The sequence below is a fragment of the Pezoporus occidentalis genome, unplaced genomic scaffold (assembly GCF_034315485.1).
Source record: "Pezoporus occidentalis ecotype Australia unplaced genomic scaffold, CSIRO_AGI_Poc_V1 ctg25, whole genome shotgun sequence".
Taxonomy (NCBI): domain Eukaryota; kingdom Metazoa; phylum Chordata; class Aves; order Psittaciformes; family Psittacidae; genus Pezoporus; species Pezoporus occidentalis.
Window position 1 is genome coordinate 1942964 of NW_026914394.1, and position 25637 is coordinate 1968600.

At 43.5% G+C, this 25637-nt stretch overlaps 1 protein-coding gene across 3 annotated transcripts in view; it reads right to left on the reverse strand.

The window, feature by feature from the left end:
- Window positions 1–25637, reverse strand: part of TRABD2B (TraB domain containing 2B) — a 290727-nt gene that overhangs the window by 23470 nt on the left and 241620 nt on the right. For all 3 annotated transcript variants that reach the window (XM_062623046.1, XM_062623047.1, XM_062623048.1), the window contains exon 5: window positions 24510–24600. In XM_062623046.1, the coding sequence (XP_062479030.1) occupies window positions 24510–24600 (91 nt within the window). The remainder of the gene's footprint in view (window positions 1–24509; window positions 24601–25637) is intronic.

Below are 25637 nucleotides of genomic sequence, written 5' to 3' on the forward strand. Positions count from 1 at the left end.
AATCCATTAAGACTTTCTTCCATGATTGATGTCAAGGATGAGTTTTCACCACTGCAGCAACCTTGAGAGATCTTGGTAGTCTCCAAAGCCTTCAAGACAACTTAGGCTGAGACACAGGCTCCTGGCTGAAGCAAAGCCAACTCCAGACTCATGTAAAAGGAAAGGCCCCCATAGCTTTGCACTGGGTGGGTCCCTCAGGCCACAGCAGACAGTTCTTAATCCTTACCCAGCCAGTTTAGCGGTGCACTTAGCAGTCCTGGGGTAACAGTGGGACTTGATGATCTTAAAGGTCTTTTCCAACCCCATCGATTCTATGATTCCATGATGGTGGATCAGTGAAGTCCCAACATGCATATGCTGCCATTTAGCAGCTTGGGAGGTAACACAGTGGGAATTTGGAGAGGGCAGGTTAGGCAGGTAGGAAGGACCTGAACAAACATCTACAAACTCCATGTGGGTAACTGCAATGGCAGCAGGCAGCGACGCATGGCAAGAAGGTGTCAGCCTGATCGCCTGCTGCACTTATGCCAAAGCAAAGGGAATACAAGCTGGTTGATGCTGCCCAAAGGCAGCTTGTTCTGGTATTCAGATCCTCCTGCAACCCAGCATCCATCTGCCAGCTGGGGAGATGAGCACTATCCTGGCCACAAGGCTGTGGTGGGCAGAAACATGTTAAGAAAGCAAGAGAATGAAGCAGACGTGAGAGCTCAAAGTAGACAAACAATGTGATCCACACAGATAAAACCATGCTGTTATGAAGATTTCTGTTTCTAGTGACTTTCTTCTCTTGCCACCGAAAGTGTGCCTCATATTCTGAGCAGTCAGTAACTCCCTGAGACACTGAAGGTAGGAGCAGCCCCTAGGTCAGTCCACATCTGCCAGCTCAACACTGGGGCCACCATTTGGTTGAATGGTCTTAGAGACATCTGAACACGTACTTTCCCCCTTTAACACCTACTATTTTGTTACATGTGTTTACCTTGCTCTCAGCTCCCAGTAAACTAGAACCAGTAGAAAGGTGTTTTTATGGGTTGAGATTTTAGAAACCACTTAAGACAACTGGCAGCTCACTTCTTATTAAAATTAATGAGTTTGGGCATCAAAATCCCAGTGGTGGCTTTGAGAGCTTCTAGCTTAATTGTTTCCACTACCATCACATGAGCCACAGGTTGTAAACTCGATATTTCAGAACATTCTTTGGGAAGAGAATAAATAAACACTGCAGAAACGTTAAAATGTTGTAACCTAAAGAGGGTTATAAACTAACCACTTGTACTTTAGAACCGATGCATTGGGAATAGCTCCACTGTGGCAACTGCATATTACATTTAGTTGATACTTGTTCCATTATTCCTGTACTACTAGTAATTACCCCAAGACCTAGGAGGGACTGTTGAAGTCTGTAAGCTGATGTGTGCTTACTTCTTTCAAGGAAAAAAAAAAGCAAATTTAATGAAAACCGATTTAATATATCTGTGGACATGGTTGTTTTCGAATCTGATCATCATCCTGCAGATATTCAACCAGAAGTGAACCCGAAACTCTTAATCTCACAGAATACTGGTATTTAGTCAAAAAATATTCTAAGAACACTTAAAGATTTTAACTCAAAGTAGAGTAACTCAAAGTAAAGTTTCTACCAGAAGACAACTTTCTCATTGATTTCAATACAAATATTATTACTGTAAAGGGCTTGAATTTATTAATATCCTAGATTTCTTCCACCCAAAGAAAAAGACAGAACCCTCCTATCTACAATAGAATACCTGGAGAAAAGATCTCCTTTTGTGTTAAGCTTTACTGTGAGATTCAATTGATCATTTCATGGACTATTTCGTGCCTTTCCTTCAGACTCGCTCTCAATGCACTCTGTTATTAGCACAGCTGCACTGTACGAAACCATGGGGATATAATACACTTTTTTTTTCCCACTCCTTCAATATTGCTGAGACAGCTTTTCAAGAGACATAGTTATTTTGAAAGCCAGAGAAAAAGTAGGGCTAGTTTTCAGTTTGCGAGGCCACAGTGCTGAAGAAAGAGTGAGAACGTACCACCTAGGTATCTTGGTCCAAGCAAAGATGTTGGAGATTTTTCATGAATAACTTGAAACAACTCCAGGCTTAGAGGTTCCACCCATTTTGAAATCTGTCATTCTCACACAGGGTGGTCTTTGAGAAACTAAAAGTATTTCAGGCCCTTAGGTAGGCTTTTCTCACTTCTGACCTTTATTTCCTTCCCTGGGATGCAGAGTTCTGCAAAACAGGTTCTCTAAAATAACAGAGTCCACATGAGAAAACTTGGGAGTCTTAGCAAATACCCTATGTGGCTTGGTCCTAAGGTACAGAAAACAGTGAAAACAGGAAAACATTTATTCTTGCTAGTTCCTGAAAACACTTAATCCACAAAGACACATGTGGTTTTGTTTCACTTCTGGTGAAATTTGCCATCCTTTTCTAAATCTTTTCAAGAACTAAAAGAACAAAACAAAACAAAACAGGCGAGAAGTTTAGGCTGAGCTCTATGCTCCATTAGGCTGTCTCCGCGTTTCTCTCTTTGCTTTGTGGTCTCTAGTGTTGCCCTGCGCTGACACTGACAATAGAAAATTGACTCATCATCAGGATTTGCTAGGGTTATTGAGTGGATCTGGTCAGGAAAAAAGACATTAACATCATAAAGTCCTGTAATAGCTTCTTTTCATAATTCTCAGGCTTAAAATTGTACAGGTCCCACTTTCCTTCAACCCCAAGCCACGTGGCAGCCTGGCCATGCCTTTTGCCCATGCCCAGGCAAACATCTCCCTACCCCTCTCATCAGGTACCCAATTTCTGCAGCTTGGAGGGCTGTGACCATCTCTGGGCTTGACAACTTCCTCTGTAGCATGAATCAGGGCATCCATATTTCATTCCTGCTCTGAACAGCCCTTGCAAATCGCCTATCCTTCCACACCAATGGAGGCTAATGTGGTATTAACACTGCCTTGCACCACACCTTGTTCCCACCAACAGGGATTTTCCCAAACATTGGGAAAACAGTTCATTGACCATTATCTTAGGTGAGCATCAGGAAGGGCAGACCCCACTAACACCTCAGCTCACTGGCCCTACCGGAGTAATGCTAGTAACATTTGAGGTGAGAGCCAAATGGGCTTCAGGATGGCCAGGAATTTGCCCTTGCTTTAGCTCATGAGACAGGATGTGCCTTTGCTGACCATACACATCTTCCACACAGCTAAATCATCAATTTAGTCCTTTCTTTTAGCACTCTTGCGGTAACGTTTCTGTTCCCTCAGATATGTGCAGAATCTTCTAAAATGCAACTTTGCCAATTTGTTATTTGCATCTTGCCTTTGTAGCGTGAGCAATGGAAAAGTTTAGCTCAGAAGACTGCCATGTTTTGAACGTGCTTCCAAGTACAGCAACATCACTGAGGTTTTTCTCTCTTCAGTTTTCAGAGCTGTCAGACAAGGAAGGATTTTGTTTCATCAAGAGAGAAGCTGTGGTGATAGTGAGGAATGTGTGATGTGGCAGCTTTATCCTCATGCCACTGTTCTTGGGATGCACCCGGATGACAGCCAGACACTAAGTTAGGAGCATCTTATTATAAACGGGTTTTCATAAATTCCAGTTTGGGAGTCTTTGTCAAGGCAGGAATTTGTCAGGCCGTTGCATGCATCCTTGCTTGCCTTGCCACAGGCCACAGAGACATCTGCTTCTTGCTTTTTTTCCCTTACACATCCCTCAGAGAGAGCAGTCATGCACACCCACAAAACGGGCACCAGAATGTCCTGTCTCACATGAAGTTTTACTTGTTTTTCCTCTTCTATGATAGGATGAAACTCACATTTTCAAAGCTCTTGGGAGAGCAGCAAACAAAGGGAGAACAGAAATCCAGGCAGGAATCCTAACCCACCCCAGAATAGCTTATAAGGCCTCTTGGATTTAGACCATGGTCTCCCACATAAGTAGGCGACACCAGTGCATACCACCAAGGAGTTCATCTCCTTCAAGATTAAAATGTATCTATGTATCTATATATAAATAAAAATATGTATATCTATATATAATATATATACACACACGCACATAATTTCTTTCCTACCAGAAAGATAGTAACTCCAAAGAAAAGACTAGAGAATTAGATTCTTCCCATACCTAACTTATCTGAGCTGCTTCAGGTAACAGCTGCAAATTACTGAGGATGAATTTGGGCTCTAGAGGCAGCAAAAGAGATTACCTGTGAAATGCCTGATTATTCACTCACCTGATTGGTTTAATTATCATGAGGTTACTTTATTTAAGATGCAGTTGCCTTCAGCCTGCGCACTGAAGTTAAAGCATTTCCATGTCTTAACAGAATTTGGAAACAACGTTGTTTTCTTGCATTTTTGCACCAGAGTCAACTACATCTCATGAGCAGTTAAATTAGGTTAAGTGATTAAATTAGATTACAGTCCACCAAACTTGGATGATATCGCTGGACTCAGAATCCATGTCAGACTATTTATTTGGGAAGAATCACTGATCAAGAACAAACTAACAATCACTGCTGTTAGTTTGGACGGGAATTTAGTCCTCAGTACATGCAAACCCTCAACTCTGTGCGTGAAGTGAAAAGCTTGTGAAGTCAAGATATTCCCATGGGTGGCGATGTTCTCCTTCCCAGTTTGAGAAACTATAAAATAAGAGAAGTTAAACTTTCATTGTCTATTCCAGTTCGTTAGAAGTGGAGCAGATCTAGGGCAAAGGATAAAAATGCAAGCTTTCTGCAACTGGAGCAGTTGAATTTGGTGAAAAAAAAAAATAGGGCAGCAGTAACATTTATAACTTGGCATTTCCACATTTTCATATGAGTTCTTTGATGTCAGAAAACTCAAAATGCTTCATTTCAGCATTTGCTGAGCAAAGCTTCCAATTTCTTTTTCAGTGTTCTGTTTTCAAAGACTTAAATGCTACAAAGTGGCCTTTTTTGTTTAAAAACTGATCCCCTGCCTTCAAAAATGTCCTAAAAACGTTCCACTTCAGATTAGTCTGAAGTTATTTCCCCTTCTCGACTTTCTGGTTCAATTCCTGATCTGAATAATCCATTGTTCATGCACCTTTAGTGTAAACTGTGTAAGCTGCACACTCCAGGCTCAGAAGATGGGCTGTACCACCAGAGGAATGATGGATCAACCCTCTAAGTCTTGCTTCCATCTCCCATGTTAGTAGCAAATAAGATCCTTCTCTGCTCATGTCACACAAAGCCTCACCTCAGACTCTCTTCTGTCTTACTATCACCATACCAATTTAGTGATAACCTATTTCCACTTAGGTAGCTTGATTTAAGCAGAATATTCATAATACAGCTGCCTTTGGTGCCTCACTGTCATATGAAAGTTGTACTTAAAGTTCCTTGGACAGAATACCTATTGTATAAATCAAGATGGGCTCTTTTCTGCTCACGTCTCCTGGTTCAACATGGGAGCATGTAGCTATGCAGCATGGGTTTTGTTCTGCAAGTCTACCTCACAGAGGAAAGGGTTTCACATTCAAATTACAACTCCTGACTCCTGTACCACTGAAAGACCTGCCACATAATGCTAACTGAAATGTTTCAGTGACTTCTCATAAAGGTTTGAGTGCTGACTTTGCAATGAATTGGTAATATTTCTGCTTTTCCTCCTTGATTTTGGACAGAAACAAATATTGGAGTATCAGCATTACCTCTGGATTGGAAATCCTGACTTCTGTCCAAATTTGACAAGAACACTTAGGCTTTGTGATGAATATAAAGTGATGGCACTTCACCACAAAAGAAGATTTTAGGGTCGAATTTTCATTGAAATGGAGTATTTTCAAGCTTTATTCCACAGATTTTTTTTTTCTGTTATTGCTTGAAAAGCATCAGTAACAGAGTAAATATATTACTCTTTCCTTTTAATAACTTTTTAATAAATGCATATATACTGCTTTAATAAAGAACATTGGTGGACTTATTACTGGGCAGTGTAATCTCCTTCCTCTTTCTAAGCTCTCAGATCTATGTTTCTTCGAGGTGATGTCATATTAATTATACACAGCAGATTTTTCAGGGGCTGGAAATTAACTTCCATCATCCAACAGGTTCTGTGAAGCATAAAATTCTTCTCCAGTTTGGCCCAATCTGCAACACTAAGTTTTTCAGGTCTAATTGGATGCTGGGGAGGGACTCTTCATTAGGGACTGTAGTGATAGGACAAGGGGTAATGGGTTAAAACTTAAACAGGGGATGTTTAGATTGTATATAAGGAAGAAGTTCTTTACTGTAAGGGTGGTGAGGCACTGGAATGGATTGCCCAGGGAGGTTGTGAATGCTCCATCCCTTGCGGTGTTCAAGGCCAGGTTGGACAGAGCCTTGGGTGACATGGTTTAGTGTGAGGTGTCCCTGCCCATGGCAGGGGGGCTGGAACTGGATGATCTTAAGGTCCTTTCCAACCCTAACTATTCTATGATTCTAATTGTGACATCTCCAAAGTTTTGGTCTGGCCTTAGGTTTTGGGCCACTTCTGATTCAACAGCGTATTTACAGTGGTTTGGGCAGTATCTGAGAAGCTGGACAATGGTGATAAAATGCCACCATCTCATCTCAGCAGTTACGATCTCAGACTCCAGAGACCAGAAAGCACGTGCGGGGCTGATCAAATCCTTCTTTTGCCTCAAGCTGCTACAATCAAACTAGAAATAATTATCAAAACTCGTTTCTCTCCTACTTTCCTTTTAAGTCGATGAAGCTTCTGATGTCTACAGCTCTCTGCTCCTCTCTAAGCACTGTCAGGTTTTGGGACACTGAGCTGCACAGCCATGTGTAAAGGCAGGCCTGCTAACTCAGCTGAAAACTATTCTTATCTCAGGGGTTGTTTTTCCCAAACCATTCCTGATCTCAGTATCAGCACTGAAAAGAAAGTGAGGATTCATTTGTTCCATCGTAATAGTTGTCATCCAGACAGGATTCAAGATTAAGAAGCTGACCGACAACTCCTTCCATCCCCCAAGCTGGCTGCTCAGTTTTGATTCCACAGTAGAAGTACAGCTAATACACAACTGTTGTCTGTATCTCACTTGTTTGCAATCCAAATTGAATTGTGCTCCCAGTGTGCCTCCTTTGGGATCTGGTTTCTCTGCTGGATCCTCTGGAGAGAGAAACAACTGGAAGAGTCCATATTTTACATCACATCTTAAAAGTAAACTCTCACCACTCTGGTGAGCAAGGTACCAAACGCCTAACTTGAGGGACTAAAACCTTTTCACTGACTTACAGATTTAAGCCAAGGGCAGATTTACCCAGTGATGCCTGGTACTGTTTCCTTTGCTTCCCTCTGATGCTCTTGGAGCCAGGTCCTGGCAGAGATGAGATACTGGGTGGATCACAAATCTGTACAAGCATGGCAACTTGTCCTCCCTAAGTACCTCATTCAGTCCAGGCTCTTGCAATTGCAAGATGACAGATAATGTAGGCACATAAGTATCCGCTATCACTAGAATGAGAGAGACACGGACCACTTAAACTCAGCAGCAGGCAGAAGTGTGGAACCAAAGAGCCATAAGAAGACCATGCCTGCAAGAGATCCCACATCTCTGTTACACCGAATCCACTTTTCCTCTGTGTAGCTGACACTGTAAAACATCTGATCTGCTTAGCCATTGATGGCTGCTGAGCTAAAATAAGGAACACAAAGCCTGCCTGCCTTTCTCCAAAATACTGTTATAGTCCATTGGCATTGTTTTTATCACAGAGCCTGAGTGTTTCCAAGTAAAGAACAAAACAGTTGTCAGAAACCCTATTCAGACAACACTTCAGCCTGTCTGTGGGCATTTTTTTACTGTGTGGTAGTGGACAAAGCCCTTAAAACATGATGAAGGCAGACGAGTTCTTCCTCCAGACTCCGCTTGCTTTAATATCTAATGCTGTTCTACCAACTCTAATGTTAATGGACTTTACATAATGTCTCTACATATTAGCCTGGTTTCACCTCAGTTCCCTCTCTGTACTAACTCATACTGATGAAACTGTATCAAATACTTATTTCTGTCTGACAAATCCATCCTTCATTAAAATTCTTCATTAATGAAACATGCACATTGTTACTGAAACCTTAAGGAAGAAAAGACAGGTTTTATATTCTCTTTTTTGGTTGTTAATTGAACCCTCTGAGATTAGACCTTGAACTACAGCTTGAATACCTAAGAGGCATCTGTGGCCACAAGAAAGATTGATTTTTAATGAACTCAGGCAAATCTCACTGACTAGTTACAAACAAGAAGGCCAAGGTCTGCTCCACAGGAAATATTTCTCCTTCATTGCAATGTCTATTGTTGTTATTGGTACATTTAAGAATCCCAGAAATAAACTATACACACATTAAAGAACTCTGTCTCAGCTGCCTGATAAGTGAAGGGTATGAGCCGATGACAGATACATCTAGAGCATCATGAGGACACAAGGACACAGCACAAAGTGAGAGCCTTTGCAGCCTCCCTCCCTGGAGTCTGCTTTAGAGATCATTGCAAAGGAACTTTGGGGGTTCACCTGCTCCAACGAGTTACCAACACAGCTAAAAACACAGGAGGAAGAGGAGGGTCTGCAAAAAGGCAGTGTTTCCTTCCTCCTGCATCTAACTGGTTAGAACTGGCCAAGAGGAGTCATGGAGGTCCCCTTAGGTCCCCTACCAACAGCCTCTGCTGAGAAAAGGGGGAGGAGAATGATGGGCCTTTGGAGCAATTCTGGTGCCAGTCATGCTCCAATGGAAGAAAGGGAGGGCATATCTGTGCACAGCTACCAAGGGCTTTCTGCCAGCCTAGCACAAGAATTAGGCCAACTGCCTTCCTTGATCAGAGAGGTATCAAGACCCTCAGGTGCCCTTTGTGTAACTTCTGCAGATTTAATTTGTCAAGGGAAAATAATAAATCAGACTGGGGACTGGCAATGATGGAAACCTTCACTGTGGGTGCTTTGTGAACAAGAACGACAAATGTCTCTTGTCACAAGCTTGAGCAGAGCCAACTTCTACATAAACTGTTTAGACAGACACACACACATGTACACAAACCCAGTGATTAAGCCCACAGCTCTCCTCCCATGAAGAGAGCCCCGCATGGCAGTGAGTGAAACACCAGGAAAATGAAAACCACTTGTTCTGCTGCTCCCCAGAGCACAGTAAGTCACTTAGGAAGCCTCCACTTCCTCCACTGTATGTGCATGTGTGTTTTCTTAGTCTGTGTTTTGTTTGTTGCTTGCCTGGAAATGCTTTATCCAAGCGCCGGTTGTTTGAGAGGGTATCACAGCCTAGTACTTGTAGCACTACCTAGGTACTGAAAAGCATTTAATATCACAAGTCTAACAGACGTCAGAGACTCATCAAAACTATGCCTGGCATCTGGCAGGGATCCTAGCAGTCACGTTAGCTTCTTATCGCTGCACAAAGCTGGAAACACCTTGAGAGTGACCAAACTAGGACTTCTGCTGAGGCAGTGCTGTAATGCAGCTCAAACTACAGAAAAGCCAGTATTTCTCTGCTAGCAGAGGGCTTTTGATGTCAAAATCATCCAATTCTCAGCATAATTGGGTAATTTAAAGTTGGGTTTTTTTAGCATACATTATTACAGTCAAGCGTCTTCTCTATTCACTGAGAGTGTGCCCTTCTACCAACCTCATGGGACCAGACTGTCTCTCCAACATGGCCCTGCACTGGAATACACACTTCATTTTCAAAGGGTCTGCAAGAGCAAGGGCTCAACATCTATGCTTGCAACCTTCAGTCAGCTTTTGCCACTGCTTCTTAATCCACATTAAGTATCATTCCTTGCTGGTTCTCTTGAAAAGACTCCATCTTTCAGTAAGTACGGGTTCCTCTCCGTCTCAGTCCACCTTCGACTGTAAGGGACAGGTTCACAGCACAGGTCAGGGGTTCTGCCATAGCCAAAAGGGCCCCTAGAACCCCATTTTCTGCTATGATTTCTGCACAGTAGAGCTGAATTCATGTTAGGGTCAAGACATAGAAAGCTCTTGACTTTCGTTTCTGCTGCTGCGGTCTAGCCTGGCAGCTAAGATCAACCCTGGATAGGTGATATCTCCATACCGCAAGCATGAGATTGACAGGCATGTACCAGGAGACACCAAGCCCAGAAACAGAAAGCCGATACAAATCTGGGCTTTCACTGGAAGCCGTTCCACACAGGAAACATCTGTACAAGAAAGTGCTGAAAGGAGTGGGTGAGCCTCAGGCACTGCAAAGGAGACTCAGATGACCTCTGCGTCATGCTCTGCGGTGGCTGAGATGCATCTTGTGTTTATTGAGAGCGGAGCATTGCCAGTGCTTTCACAGCTACCCAGGCCTGAACGCTGCCCATCAAATCCCTACAGGGAAGGGATCACGCGGTGGTTTAGGGGTTAGTAATTTAAATAACACTAAAGTAGCTGTGCTGTCATAGTTTCCCCCAGGGAGTTAAAAGCTCTTTATGCCATAGTTTTCCATCCACCCGCAGAGATAACTCCCCTCCTTACATGAAGACAGTGAGAAGAAATACAGCAAAGACTCAGAGATGCTGTGCTGGGGTAGGGCCACATAAGCACTGTGGACAGATAAGCGTGGTCCGGAGTGCAGAACTGCCACCCTATGCTGTTGAAACGCTGCCCATGTGAGATGTTTTAATTAAAACTGCAGAATGGTTCATCTGACTCATCTCTCTGCAATGAGAATGAACACTTGGGGCTGCCCCAGTAGGTCCACTGAGATTGAGATGTTAATTCTGAACAGAAGCACAAGATACTGAAGCAATGCTCTTTTCCTTAGCAAATGATGACATCCTGCATGCATGCCTGTCTGTCTCTCGGTTTTCTCCCTTCTCTAGTAAGACTTAATCTGACAGCCTCTTGTAACTGAGTTATCCTAAGCAACACAGAGCTCAAAAAAGAGTGCATGTCCTTATTTATATGAAAGTAAGCAGGAAGGAGTCAGGCTTTACGAGGAAACACTCATGTATGAGCTCAGCCTGTTCCTAGATACCAGTGCAACAAATAGAACGCCCATAGGATCCCTAGACCTCATCAGGTCTGCTGTTCACAGACTGCCCAGGGGCTTCTTGGAAAGGCAGGGGAGGTAGAGAGGGAGAGAAATGGGACAATGCACCCCAACAGAGAAAAGAGAAGAAAATGAGTTCCCAGATCCACCATCTCATTTCAAACACTTCTGGTTGCCTGTGCATTTCATTTGCTGCCTTTCACTGACTTCAGTGGGAACTGCTGACCATTCAGCTATGGTTGCTATCTGTATGAATGCTTGAATACATAGAAATTGCCCTAAATTCATGGCTGCATTTGTAAAACAAACAAGCAAACAAACCCCCAGTTAATTCTGCTTTCTTTCAAGTCTATGTTGTTTCTCCTTGAGGGGGATGTTTCTAAAATTGCCTCTGGGATTTAAAACCTCAGTGCCTGCTAAATGTCAGTGGAAGTTGTGCTTCCCAGTTTCATTTGCAATGTAAAACCTAATCTACATATGAGTTTGATACACATACAAAATTCTCATTTAACATTAGCAAGAAACCACATGTTTCTAGGGAAGAAACATGTCACAAACACAGAGGAAGGTTTGCTTTGACAAAATGGTAGCAAAAAACCAGTATGTGCATGTATTGACTACCTGTCGACGAGCGGAATGACCTGCTCCTCCTGGAAAGAGGTATTCAGCCTAGGTAGCATTATGGAGGGAGAAAAGAGGCACCCAACAAAACCATGTGTGCACACAAATGGGAATCAGAAGTGAGGACACAACAAGGCCCTTCAGATCTGCATCTACTAGGATGGGAGAAGCATAGGAAGAGTCACCAACTGACCTGGACCAAAACACCACCAGTATTACCCTGGTTTTAGAGAGCCTTGATTCTTAGCACTGCTTATTTTAGAAAACAGCTTTTTCTCTCCAAAGTTCATGCAGGGACTTCTGGATCTTCCTTGTGCTGGAATGTGATGCCTTTACTCTGTGGGTTTTACGAATAATTCCTTTAAAATGGCTTAAAATGATGTAAAATGCAACAAATGCCAGCAATGTTACAACCTAAACCCACTACAGCAGCAGAGGTTTACTGCTCTCCTTGTAGAATCATAGAATTGCTTAGGTTGGAAAAGACCTTTAAGACCATCAAGTCCAACTGTTAACCTGGCACTGCCAAGTCTACCGCTAAATCGTGTCCGCCAAGTGCCACATCTACATGTATTCTAAATACATCCATGGATGGCAACTCAACCACCTCCATGGGCAGCCTGTTCCAATGCTTTGCAACCTTTTGGCGAAGGAATTTTTCCTAATATCCAATCTAGACCTCTCCTGGAGCAACTTGAGGCTGTTTCGTCTTATCCTATCCCCTGTTACTTGGTAGAAGAGACCAACCACACCTTGCTCCATCTTCCTTTCCAGTAGTGGTATACAGCAACAAGGTCTCCCCTGAGTCTCCTTTTCTCCAGACTAAACACCCCCAGGTTCCTCAGCTGCTCCTCAATAACACTTGTGCTCCAGACCCTTTACCACCTTTGCTTCCCTTTTCTGGCCCCACTCCGGCACCTCAACGTCTTTCCTGTAGTGAGGGGCCCAGGACTGAATGCAGGATTTGAGGTGTGATCTCACCAGTGCCCAGTACAGGTGGATGATCACTGCCCTGGCCCTGCTGCCACACTATGTCTGACACAGGCCAGGATGCTGTTGGCTTTCTTGACTGCCTGGGCACAAGCTGGCTCATGTTCAGCTCCATCAATCAGCACCCTCAGGTCCTTTTCCATCAGGCAGCTTTCCAGCCACTCTTCCCCAAGCCTGCAGCATTGTGTGGGGCTTTTGTGGCCCAACTACAGCAGCTGGCACTCAGCCGTGCAGAACCTCATACCCCTGGCCACAGACCCATTGATCCTGCCTGTCCAGATCCCTCTGCAGAGCCTTCCTACCCTTCACCAGATCCAACGCTCCCACCCAGCTTGGTGTCATCTGGAAACTTACTGAGGGTGCACTCAATCCTCTCATCCACATCATTGATAAAGATATTAAACAGAGCTGGCCCCAATCCTAGCCTTGGAGAACACCCCTTGTGACCAGCTGCCAATTGGATTTAACTCCATTCACCACCACTCTTTGGGCTCAGCCATCCAGGCGTTTTTTTACCCAGCAAAGAGTACACCTGTCCAAGCCATGAGCAGCCACGTAAGTTTGTTTCAGCTAGCGATGTTTTCTTTCCCCTCCCGAAATCAGAAGGAGACAATACCACAAAAGTATTTGAGATCCATGTGAACCTTGTTTAGCCACCGTGGATTGGGATTTACATTCCAGGGGTATAATGAACCCAAGAGATGCAAAGATGTGGGCACAAGCTGTTATTAAACCCTTGCAGATTATCCCAGTCTCACTCAATAATTTAGCCTTTTCTTAACGATGCTGGCATGTACATGAACTCTATCCTTTTGCAAAGCTCAATGCCAAGAGAATCCAACAACTTTGCAGAGGCTGAGCAGCAGCCCAGTGTAGTCCCTTGTGTTAGAGCTCTGGACAAGCCGTATCGTTTTTCTTCAATGGAGGGGGAAAGTGTTTATATGGGATGCATTTCACATCAAGGACAACAGGGAACTGTTAAGCTTTCTGCAAATAGGCTGGTATGCAACTTCCGAGCACTCTCCAAGGAAAACTTTGGAACACTGGCCACATCTTTCCAGCAGGGATTTCATGTAAAGTAATGTTAATGCTCCATATCCTTCATCCTGATTTATTCCTGCTTCATCCTTGTTTCAAAGTGCTGCCTTCCCTTCAAACACAACATGGAGCTCATCTCTCTGAATATGCACTTTGAATGCTGGGGACTCCAGATTCATATCGGCCGTTCAAACATAAACAGGGATGTGCCGTCTCGACAGAGGTATTTCTGGGACTGCTTTTGCTTTCACAAGAGTCATTTGGAAATGTGAAGCTGGGGTTGGAAATGTGAAGCTGGGGTCTGACGACAGGAGATTCAAATCTAGCAGCCAGATAGGGCACCAGATACTAAAGCACTCAGAGGCCGTCTACGACTTTACTGCTGAGTTGCTACAGGTTAGCATGAAAATCTTAGTATCCCTGCTTTGACATGTGTCTTGGAAGTCCGTGCAGACAGGCTTCAGCATGCTCTTACCCACAAATGAGAGCATAAAATCAGGTATCTCTTCCTCTGCAAGCTGCCACCAGCAGAGAGTGGCACTGCAGAGCTGTGAGCTAGTCTGGCTTCCCATACAGCAGTAGAAAGGACCCTAAATCTATCCTTCTGTCACCTTTTGCTCCCTGTGGGACCACCTGCTTTCTTGCTGAAGTCAACAGGAGTTATCACCATGCTGGGTGTATTAGGCTAATTCTTGGTGCTTCTCCTGACCAGCTGGAAAGTCAGAAATCTGTGACAGTGGTAAAGAATCCTCTGGTAAGGTTGTTCTGCCCTTACAAAGGCAGAACAAATGTTGTCTATGTGGCCACCTGGCTGAACAAGAGGTCGAGGCGGAGGCTCAAACAGATGATTCAGTTTCTGTCACATTCCCTGTGTCCCCATCTTTCTCTCTAAATTTGCATGCATTAATTCTGAAATTGGATTACTGTAGTAGTGTATTTGTAGCATTCACGACTGCAGGAAATTGTCTTCAATCAGGATGTTCTTCCACTGTACCAACTGACAGCCACTGCATCTAGATCCATATACAACTTCTAATCCATTTTTCCTCCCTCCTGTTTTCTATTCACAGGTCCATTCTTCATTCTCCCTGGAACATGGAGCATTTGGGAGTGTAGGTGGAAAGCCAAAGTCTTTCAACACCCACTAATAGAAATTTGTTTTATTAATTAACTTTGTGAGAAGGAAAAGAAAGAAGGGAAAAAAAGAGAGAGCTGATCCTCTGCTCTGAAACCATGAATCACTGCGCAAGAGAAGACACGTCCTCTGAGACACCAGAGGCTGCTCCATACAGAGGCAGTGACTGAGTTGCTTTCTCGGGAAGTCCTGAGTCATCAAACACAGCAGTTTAATCCCCAGGAAATGGGAAACATATTGGCATGATGTTTTCTTGCATGGAGCATGAAGGTGAACCTCCAAAGGTTCTGGAGATTGGTTTAGCTTGGGGAAGGATTTTAAAGCCCTGAAGCTTCTCTAAAGTATTATCTGATCTGGAGCTGGGTACGGTATTCCCAACACATGATTTACTGGATGAATTAAAGTCTTTACATACTTTACAGATTACATATGATTTTACTTTGACTTCTCATAAAAATGATTCACTGATTATGACATGAAAATGTATTCTGGCTTCAAAGTTATTTACTGTGACAAGTGCTTCATATATTCACCATTCGTGATTTACTAGTGCTGTAAGAACTTATCCTTTTTTGGCATTCCTGCTCCTACTACTGGCACTTAACTAGGTGGAGCAGCTGATACTCATGCTTCTCAGTCTGACTTTTCACCATGGTTCTCCTAAAGGGACATCCACACAGCCATTTCAGACCAAAAGTTGGGCTGCAGCCAGTGTGAAGACACCTGGCTTGGATACTAGGAGTTGTTAAAAGTGAGACTACTTTGCACCAAAGTGTACAAGACATGGCAGAGGATCACATCACATATGTATGTTAGAATGACCACCGACGTGTGGGAGCAGTTCTGGAAGGTTTCAGTAAATTTCACCAGCTTGCCACAAGATCCATCCACAAGGAATCATATGGCCATGCCACCAGTCGCACAATGCTGTTTTGGAGGGTTTCTAACACCATTTAAACTGTGAAGAATGTCCCTATGAACAACTGATCCCTCATGAAAGATGGAAAATGTAACTGTCAGTGTATTCCTATGCAGAAAACTGTATCTCCAACTGTTCTCTTTTAAGGCACTGTTCTTGAAGGAATTTTAAGTGAAAGTGTCAATGAAAAATGTCACTGACTCCCTTTCTTCCCATTCCTTTTTTTAGGAACTTGTGCATGTTAAAGAGCTCCCTGCAAGCCAAATTACTAGCAATTACACTCATGCTGAATCAAGCAGCTCTATTGATTGCAACGCAACCCCACAGACCTCCTGCTGAAGGAAAAGAAGTCAGCTCTGGAAGTGGAAAAGCTATCTGTTCTAACGTGTGAGGTCTCTCTGCCTGTCAATGTGATAGTGAAGGTAAGGGAAGTTGGTGCTGCAAAGACAGAGTGACAGCAAACAGACCACAAGCTTCCTTAGATAAACGATGTCTTTCAAACCACACAATACCACTTGATACCTTTGTGCCCCTTGAGCTATTACAAAGTGCAGCTGCACTTCAGCCCAGATTGATATCACTTGGGATGGAGGCCATCAATCCACAGGACAAGTGCAGGCTGAATACACAAACACAACGCTCACACAATTCTCACTGTTTCGATACAACGCTGGAGAGCGGATGGTGCAATTTTTCCAAGGGCTTAAATGAGTCTAATGACAAGGTCTGACTTGAGCAGGGGGCCCAAGTCCTTCAAATAGGGGGGAATCCATCTCACAAAATGTTAAGTCAACTGAAACTAGCCAGATATCTCCAGCAATCAATGTGGGACAGCTATCTGAGACACCCCTCTGGGAAAGCCAGTCTATTTTACATTGACTATAGCAAGCGTCTACACAACCGTGTGAACACACTCTTAGTTTTCTACCAGATCCCTCATGGCTCCTCACAAAGACAGGAGAGAATCAGCAACAATCTCATAGTAACGATGACCTCTAAAAACTACTTGTACTGATGGAAGCCTTGTTGTTGACTTCACTGCAGTTCGGATCAACTTTATCTCTAGGTACTACAGACAAGGATTTTTATCTTATACTAATGTCCTTAGGTGAAAAGATCTGCATTAGAGTTGGCTGGAAGCAGGGAAATGATGAAAAATCAGCTTCTCCTGTGGAAACAAGAACTGAAAAGTTTGGCTAAGAAATAAAGAACTAGTTCTGAACTTCTAAAGTCTCCAAGGCTCTGCAAGTTGACTATGAGATAGTTTATGGAGTATGAGATACAGATCTCCTAAAACTGATGGGCTGCAGAACAGCAGAAAACCTAGAAACCTCAGCATTGGCTGCAGGACAGCTCAGTGATGAAACTGCCCTTGAGCAAAAAGAAGCAAGTCCAGGTTCCCTAGTGGCCCTGCATGCAAGTTCCCAAGGAGTGGAATGATACGGAATATGAAATGATTTTTTTCCAAAGAAACCAGAAATTATGCCAAGGATAAAATCTGATTATAGAGAAAAGTGGGTGTCCCACAGGGAGAACTAGTCAAGCACAAAATTCCTGAGAAGTTTTATTATTCCATATTCTTTAACCAACACCATGAATTATCTTGCTCTTTCCCAGGTTTCTTTAAGCAAGTTGCTAAATTCCATTCTTTCAGAAGGTGTTCAGTGTTTAAAGGGGTCCTAAAGAACATCCACTGCCCCTAAGTAAGGTGCTGCTCAGGAAGTGACAGGATAATTAAGTTTCTATGGCTGAGAACTTGTACATTGACTTTGCTTCTGTACCACACCTTGGAGATTTTCTTACAGTCCTTTTCCCCTAAGAGTTACTTCAGCTGGCTCAGACTTTGTGGCTGTCAGGTAATTATAGACACAAAGACAATTCAATTGCAAAGGGGACATCTCAAAGGCATGTGGGAATCCCTTGAAAATGTAACGTGCATATTTCCATGACAAAATATTTTAAGTGCTAAGTAGTCATGTTCCCCAACGTTAGACGAGACAATACATTTGCCAATGTATGCAGATGAACCCCATTTAATTCCTATACACCTCTTACTGCAAATTATGCTGTTAGAGACCCCCCCCAAATAATGGGTTTGCCTTTCTTCTGAGGGAAGGAAGCTATTGAAGGGAATATGATCCTCAGACTCAGACCAAGTGAAAGATCCAAAGGTTTATGATAGGATTCAGAAGAACTACAGCATCTCAATGGGGAGATTATTCCACCACCAAGAAAACCCCCAAACAAACAAACAAAAAACCACCCAAAAAAAGCATTTTTCCATGTCTCAGAAGAGATGGGATCCTGAATGGGCTAACATCTCCCAGCTCTTCTATTTTTTCCTCAATTAACTCGGTTGTTTCCAATGCAAGTGTCACAGCGCTCAGAATTCTCTCTTTTCTGAACAAATTTGTACGTATTTCATTGCAACTATAACATTTTTCCCAAACACATCCTGAACATTAACAGCTAAGCAGAGAGGAGTAACCCTGCCAGGCTGGCACCAGAAAGTTGCTTGGGCATTCCTAGGAACCTGGCAACCCCTTGGCATCCATAAGTTTCTGGGATGCAATCTACTGAACTGGCACTTCTATCAGTCTGGGGCTGTGGGGAACGTTATGTTAAACATTTTCCTATCTCTGCATATCACCTTGTGAAGGTTAGGGATCCTGATGGAGTGAAATGGCTTCATCACTGCATGTATTTTGGGTGTGCTTTCATCCCATGTGGAAGAAGAAAGCATTCATCGTGGAGTGAAGACTTCCACTATGAGACAATGCTGAGCAGGAGAGCCACGGTCACACAAGGTAGGGTGCTACAGGAAAAGATGAAGAAGCAAGCTTTTTGCTGCAGAAAGAAGGAAAGGAATAAGCTACAAAAGCAAAGACATGTTGCTTTGCTTGGGTCAGGAAGTTCTAACATAAAGAGGAAGGCAATTAATTTCTACAGCAGAGCTCTGAGAGCTTATAATAAGCTCTCGGATGGTCAGAAATAAAAGCTTGTCCTGATTACTCCCATTCTGAAAGAAGGTATCATTGAGCATAGTATCAGAGAGAGCAGTCTGATGGAAACGAGCAGTGCTGCATGTTTTTCTGGCCAAGAGAACGGCGTGCAGTACGTCAGGGCTTGGCATGTGGCAGACGGTCAGAGCCAGTCTGAGAACCCAGCAACAATAGAGTCATCATGGACACAGGTGCTTCCGGGATTGATCTGGCAATTTGGCTGTTTCCAATTAAATATGAAGCAGCTGTGGCCCTTTATCTGCTCAACTCACTGGAATCCATCTGAGGGGAAACTTTCTCCCCTCTCCTCACCCAAAGCATGGAGCTCTGCTTTCTGAAGACAGAGAGAGGCAGGGACAGCCAGTTGGCAGGAGCCCCACAAAAAACAAGTTGTCTTTTTTATGTCAGGGCAAAGCACTGAGATACTGATTCAGCCATTCAGTTTCCAATGCCTTTATCTGGGGACAAGGAGAAGAGCCAACAAAATAAGAAGCAAATCTGAACGCCATTGAAGGTTGTCAGGCAAACAGATGCGAGTCGCTTTCCCTCAGGCAACAAAATAAACAGATGAAGCCAACGTGAGGATAAGTTCTCAAGCACTTATGGCAGCGTTCTGCATGCTGAATACAGCAAGGTTTCTTTTACAGAACGGGATCGAGCTTTCAAGAAGGTGTTTTCATCAATCAGCCAGTGGGATTTTAGAAGAGGCTGAGGAAGGTCAACACTGGGCCACCAGGCAGATCAATGGGAGCTAGGGGATTTCAGAAATCCAGTCAGTGAGAGCTCCCAAACAGCTCCACAACAGCTAAATGTACTTTAGGTGAACTTCTCTTTGCCAGTTCATTGATTCTGGAGCCATCAACCCCCTCCATGCCTTGCCTATCTCTTCTACCCTGCCAAGCTCTCACTCTACTTTTCCCCAGTACCTTAAGAAAGGGAGAACTTGGCTCAAACGTGCGCTTGTCACTAGACGACAGAAATGTGAGACTCTAGGTATTCATTTTAGTCGGCTTACAGAGGAGCCATTTCACGACCCATGCTTAGCATTTTGGACACAGAAAGCCAACAAACTTCTGGCTTTATCCAGCCTGTTGTAACTGAAAAAATAAACAGCTTTGGTCTTTGACCTGTTTCACTCTTCCCAAGGCTTTTCTGATACTCAGGAACAGTACTAGTTATTTCTTACTGAAGCTGAAATGGATGTGGCAGAGCTTAAGCATCATACCACACTACCCCACCTATTTATGGTACCACTGCTTCATTATGATTGAACAATGAAGATCAGGCTACTAATAATTTCAATAATAAAACATAAGAACAGAGATATTAAAGAAAAATAGTATTTGCTTTTTTGGCAAGGCAACATTTGTAGTAAGCAGGATGTAGTATGAGTGTTTTGCTACAGTTGCTTTCATCATTTCAAATAAGGGGGCTTCTGACATAACCTGAGAAGACTGTCCTGCAAATTACTGTCAAGAAATCACTGATATTCAGCCAAACCCACCCTCAGTTTCAGTATAATATACCTCCAAACAGCCCTATGTGCCTATGTGCCCAAATCGTTCCTCTTCATCCTCCTCTGCACAATCCATCCACAACTTTTTGGATTCCCTCGGCCAAAACATAAGCATGCAGCTGCTTCAGGGGTTTCTAACCCTTGCATTTTTCTCCACTCCCACCAATCTCTACATTAGAGTCCAGCTGATCTTCCCTGAACACAATCCAATTTTTCAGTTGTCAGTGCCAGAATGCAATGCAGTGAGCTTCACTCCCTTATACAAGTTACTTGGAAGCAAAGCAGAAATGTCTCTCTTGGGTTTCAGCAGAGGAGAAAAATACCTCTTATTTCATGTACAGCTTCACAAGAATCAAGATGAAAACACCTGCATCTCTCCAATCCAAACCATGAAACAATTTCTCCTTGCAAGCAGTTCAAAATTGGTTGAGCTCCTACTTGTTTATTCTGTGTTATACATGGGGTTAGTAGAGCCACTCTCCCAAAATGGTTCCTCTTCTGGGCCTTTATAACTGTTTTCAAATGTCTTTATTTCATCTTTTACAAAGGAAAGAGGAGAGCAAAAAAAGAAGGCTAGACAAAAATGCAAGGTTCCTTAAGACTCAGTTACAGCAACACAGAATCCCGGACTGGTTTGGTTTTGGGGGGACCTTAGAGATCACCCAGTTCCAACCCCCTGCCATGGCCAAGGACACCTTTCACCAGACCAGGCTGCTCCAAGCCCCATCCAACCTGGCCTTGAACACTGCCAGGGATGGGGCAGCCACAGCTTCTCTGGGTAACCTGTGCCAGTGCCTCACCACACTCAAGGTATCTAATCTAAATCTACCCTCTTTTGGTTTAAAGCCATTCCCCCTCTTCCTATCACTACGTGAACTAGTAAGAGGACCCTCTCCAGCTTTCCTGCAGGCCCCCTTTAAGCACTGGAAGCTGCTCTAAGATCTCCCTGGAGCCTTCTCTTTTCCAGGATGAACAAGCCCAGCTCTCTCATCCTGGCTCCAGAGCAGAGCTGCTCCAGCCCTCGGAGCATCTTTGTGGCCTCTTCTGGACTCTCTCAGGTCCACACCCTTCTTATGCTGTGGGCCCCAGAGCTGAATGCAATTCTCCAGGTGGGGTCTCATGAAAGCATAAGATAACCCCAACATCCCAATGGTTAACTGGCTGTGCTTTCTGAATATGCCATCAACTTTTATCATACCTGTGTCTGACTAGACTGTCTTCTGCAGCTTGCCTAGAAATCATAAAACACAAGCTATTCCAAAAAAACTGAGGCAAAATGGTTTGCAGCAGCCTCTTTGTTTCTAAGAGGGAGCCCCAGCACTTCTGATGGCTATAGCTGTAGGACAATGAAAACACAATACCTGATCTCTCAGGTCTGGGAGTCTCTTTTTTATCTAAAGGCAGAAAGCTATTTCCTGCAAATACATTTAAATTGTCTTTTATTTAAACTTTCCATAATTTACTATTTTCTGCACCTTCATTAATGCAATTTAGTGGCCACTCTGGACTTCTTTACCATGCCATTTATTCTTCTTTCTGTATTCTCATCTATGTCTCTCCATTTCTTCCTTACCAACAGGCCGGTAAGATCTTGGGAGGGGACACAGCCAGGACAGCTGACCCAGACTGACCAAAGGGATAGTCCATACCATGGGATGTCTGCTCAGCAATACAAGGTAAGAGAAAAAAGGAGAGGTAAAGGGGGCGGTGAGGGGGGACACACACACACAACATATACTGAAGCCCTGCTTCCTGGGAAGTGGACACACATTTCCTACTGATGTGAAGTAGAGAATAAAATCTTTTGTTTTCATTTGCTTCTGAGCATGACCTTTGCTTTTGCTTTATTAGACTGCTTTTGTTTTAACCCCAAAGGGTTTTTTTCATCTTATTTCCCCCTCGCCCCATCCTGCTGAGGAGGGAAGTGACAGAGTGGCTTGGTGAGCACCTAGTGTCCACCCAACGTCATAGAATCAACTTGGAAAAGACCTTTAAGGTCATAGAGTCCAACCTTTACCCCAGGACTGTCAAGTCCACCACTTAACTGTGTCACTGTGGGCCTCATCTCCATGGTTTTTGAACGCTTCCAGGGATGGTGATTCCATGCTTCCCTGGGCAGCCTGTTCCAATGCCTGACTACTATTTCAGTGAAGAACTTTCTCCTAATATCCAATCTAAACATCTCCTTGTGCAGCTTGAGGCCATTACCTCTTGTCCTACCCCTTGTTCCTTGGGGAAAGAGATGAGCCACCTCCTCTCTCCATCCTCCTTTCAGCTAGTTGTAGGGAGTGATAAGGTCCTCACCTTGAGCTCTTTCAACCCACCACAACCCTTTAAGAAAGTTTTCTACGTTCAGTGTTCAGAACAGACCCCACAGGAACAGGGCACTAGTCCAGACAAAGGGACCAGCCTACCCAGTGTTCTGGTCTGGAGCTAGGAACAGAAGCTACCAAGTGTAGGATAACTCAACTAGAAAACATTGTTCCAGGCAGCAGTCCAAGTCCACTTGCTTTCAAGTAGGTTTCCCCCAAGGACTGACAGTTTTAGGGAAGACATCAAATGAATAAGACACGCTGCTGCCAAGGCAAGGGAATGCACAGACAGAGGTGCCCCACATTGCAAATAAGTCAACACTAAGCATTGGCTTTGTTTCAAGTTTCCTGCCCCATAACATTATTTCAAGTCTTCAGTGATGTGTGTAGACATATCCCAAGGCCGTATGGAGCACTGCATCTTTCTTTCTTCTCAAGGGCTTGCAAACAGCCAATAAATTAATAGTTTCACAATTTCCAAGTAGAAATACTTTTCATGGGAAGATGATACTTTCAGCTAAATGAAAATTGCTGAGGAAAGTGCCTGCCTCCCTGAGCGGAAAGTTTCTTTGTCAGAAACCTAGGAATGGTATACCTCAGCTGTTTTGGTATAGTTTGCTTGTTTTTTCTATTTCTCTGTATTTTAAGACACAGGCATTTTTTGTTGATTTTAGCCCAAATTTCTAATTCCAGTCAGTCACAGCCTTTACTGCTCTTCCCTCTGCCATGTTGACTTTTCTCCCTCTGCCAAAGTGCTTCTTAAACCTCCTCTGAGTAATTCTGTTTGATAGCTTTTTCTTCCCCTTTTCCCCCATTGTTATTTAAGACTGTGCTCTTATTGCTCAACATACTCCAAGAAGCATTTAGGATAAATGCTCTGTCAAAGACACTTATGTACAGTTGAGCCATATTATACTTTAAATGAATAACTGTGCATGTTTCACAAACAAGGTTAGATAAGTAAGATTTTCCAACTATATTAAACATAGCTGTTTCAGACATGGTCTACTAGCCCTCAGTAATCCTCCATGTTGAAACTCGCCTCATATTTGGGCCATGTCATGTCTGCCCACCAGGGACAGAAGCATGCTGCTAACACTTTTCTCCTAATGAAGATAACAATCCTATGACAGAGCAATCTCGGCCAATTTTTATCTGCAGAATGCAAGGGAAAGGCTAACTTTGCAAAGCTAGCTGGTCTCTCACCATCCCTCCCACAGTTTTATCGCCTTTGATATCTTTAGACAGAGATTTCATCTAAATGGCCATTAAAAAGAGAAGTCTATGGGGGGAAGGAAGTCTGTTTCACCAACTAAGGAAGATTTTGTACCATGTTTTATCTGGTACTAATGAGTATCGCCAAGAACCTGGTTATTGATCCTTCCTGCCGGCTTTACTTGATCAGATAGATGAAGCAGCTCAGTGAATACTGAATCTGTTTTTACCTGCCCACCACACTTTCCAAGGTGCTACATTAAATGTGGTCCTTCAGACAAAACTGAAATCCACCTGAAGAAGAGCCACCTGACAGAACGGCCTGCAAACATGAAGTTGGTGGCATTCTACTGCTCTGCAATGGAGAAGTGACTAAAACTCCATGGGGATTAAAAAGACAAAACAGTTATTGGGAGATACGAGCTGAATGAGATGTTTCTTGAAAACAGAAACTGTGGCACTATGGATCTGATATAGTGAAGCAGCTGTGATACAAATAATGTCTCCAAGTGAAATAGAACAGCCACTGAAGCTCCATATGTTTCCAAACTCACAACAGATGCTTTACAATGCACTTTTTGTCTGGAACTGCAACTGGAAAGGGAGGTTCTTCACCCCCTCACACACTTCCCATACTAATGCAATGAACTTGCTTAGTCACAGAAAAAGGGACAGAAAAAGAGAAAAGGAGAGAAAGTGATCAATAATCTGTGGGCAGCTGCTTACTTTCCAATTGGTTGTCCAGGAGGGGTGTGCTCCACTTCAAATCCTGCTTGTCTCAGTACATCAATCACAGTGTTGTTACCGAGGAAGTGACCTAAAATACAGGTAGAAAATAGCACTGTCAATCACACTGCTCCTCTCACTTGAGCTCCTCCTGTTGGAACAACAGGTTTGGGAAGCAAGGTTACCAGAACCTAGACCAGCTCCAAAATCAAGAAAGGCACATTATGCAGTCTATTGCAATTCAGACTCAGCTATTCACCACACAGCTTACTGCAATGGCAATGGCCAAGGGAAGAGACCATGTACAGCCTGACAATGGCAATGGCCAAGGGACTGGGCGGATAAAAGAAAACCTAGATGAATTGCTAGTCTTGTCTTCCACTGTGGCCATTCTTAGTATGTGCACAGAGTAAATAAAGTTCTAACATGGATATCAAAATGACCCTGCAGTGGCAAAAATATCACTAGAGCTTTGAGTCTTGAATTAGAACAACTTGCAATGCCAGATGTCCACCCTGCCCATCATCGTTCGTTGACATCTGCTTATGAAGAAGCTCTGAAGCTGCTGTACTACACACGTAGTGCTTTATCTAAACCAGCAGTGATTCAGGAAATGCTTCATCAACTGCTCAGCCACCTGCACAGCTGGTTTGGGAGGAGCTGGGATGGTAACCTTATCTCTCCCAAAACGTGAAGATTTAGGCCTGTAAATCACGGTTCTCTGCTAGAAGTGTAAAGGTCGCATTCCTATTCACAGCAGTAACAAAGAGCCCAGTAAGTATTGCAGCATGTACGGGCCTTGAAAGAGTTTACTTAAGAGAGTCCTATATACTTGAGGTCTGAACCAAATCCCACTGGAGTCAATGGGAGCCCTCAAAGGGCTTTAGGTACAGACTCAATAAGGCAGTGTAATCCCTCCAAAGCTTTCAACTTATTGTCAGAGTCCCACATTGTTTTCGGGGTGGGTTAGATGTATAAAGCAAAGAGGCAAGAAGCCTACTAACAGGTTTATTAAAATCCATGTAACCCAGTAACCTGTCTCCAACTGTAGCCTGTGGTGAATATTAAAGGCATATACATATCTACATGAACGACACTAAGAGAGGACAGAACAATCCCCCTCCACTA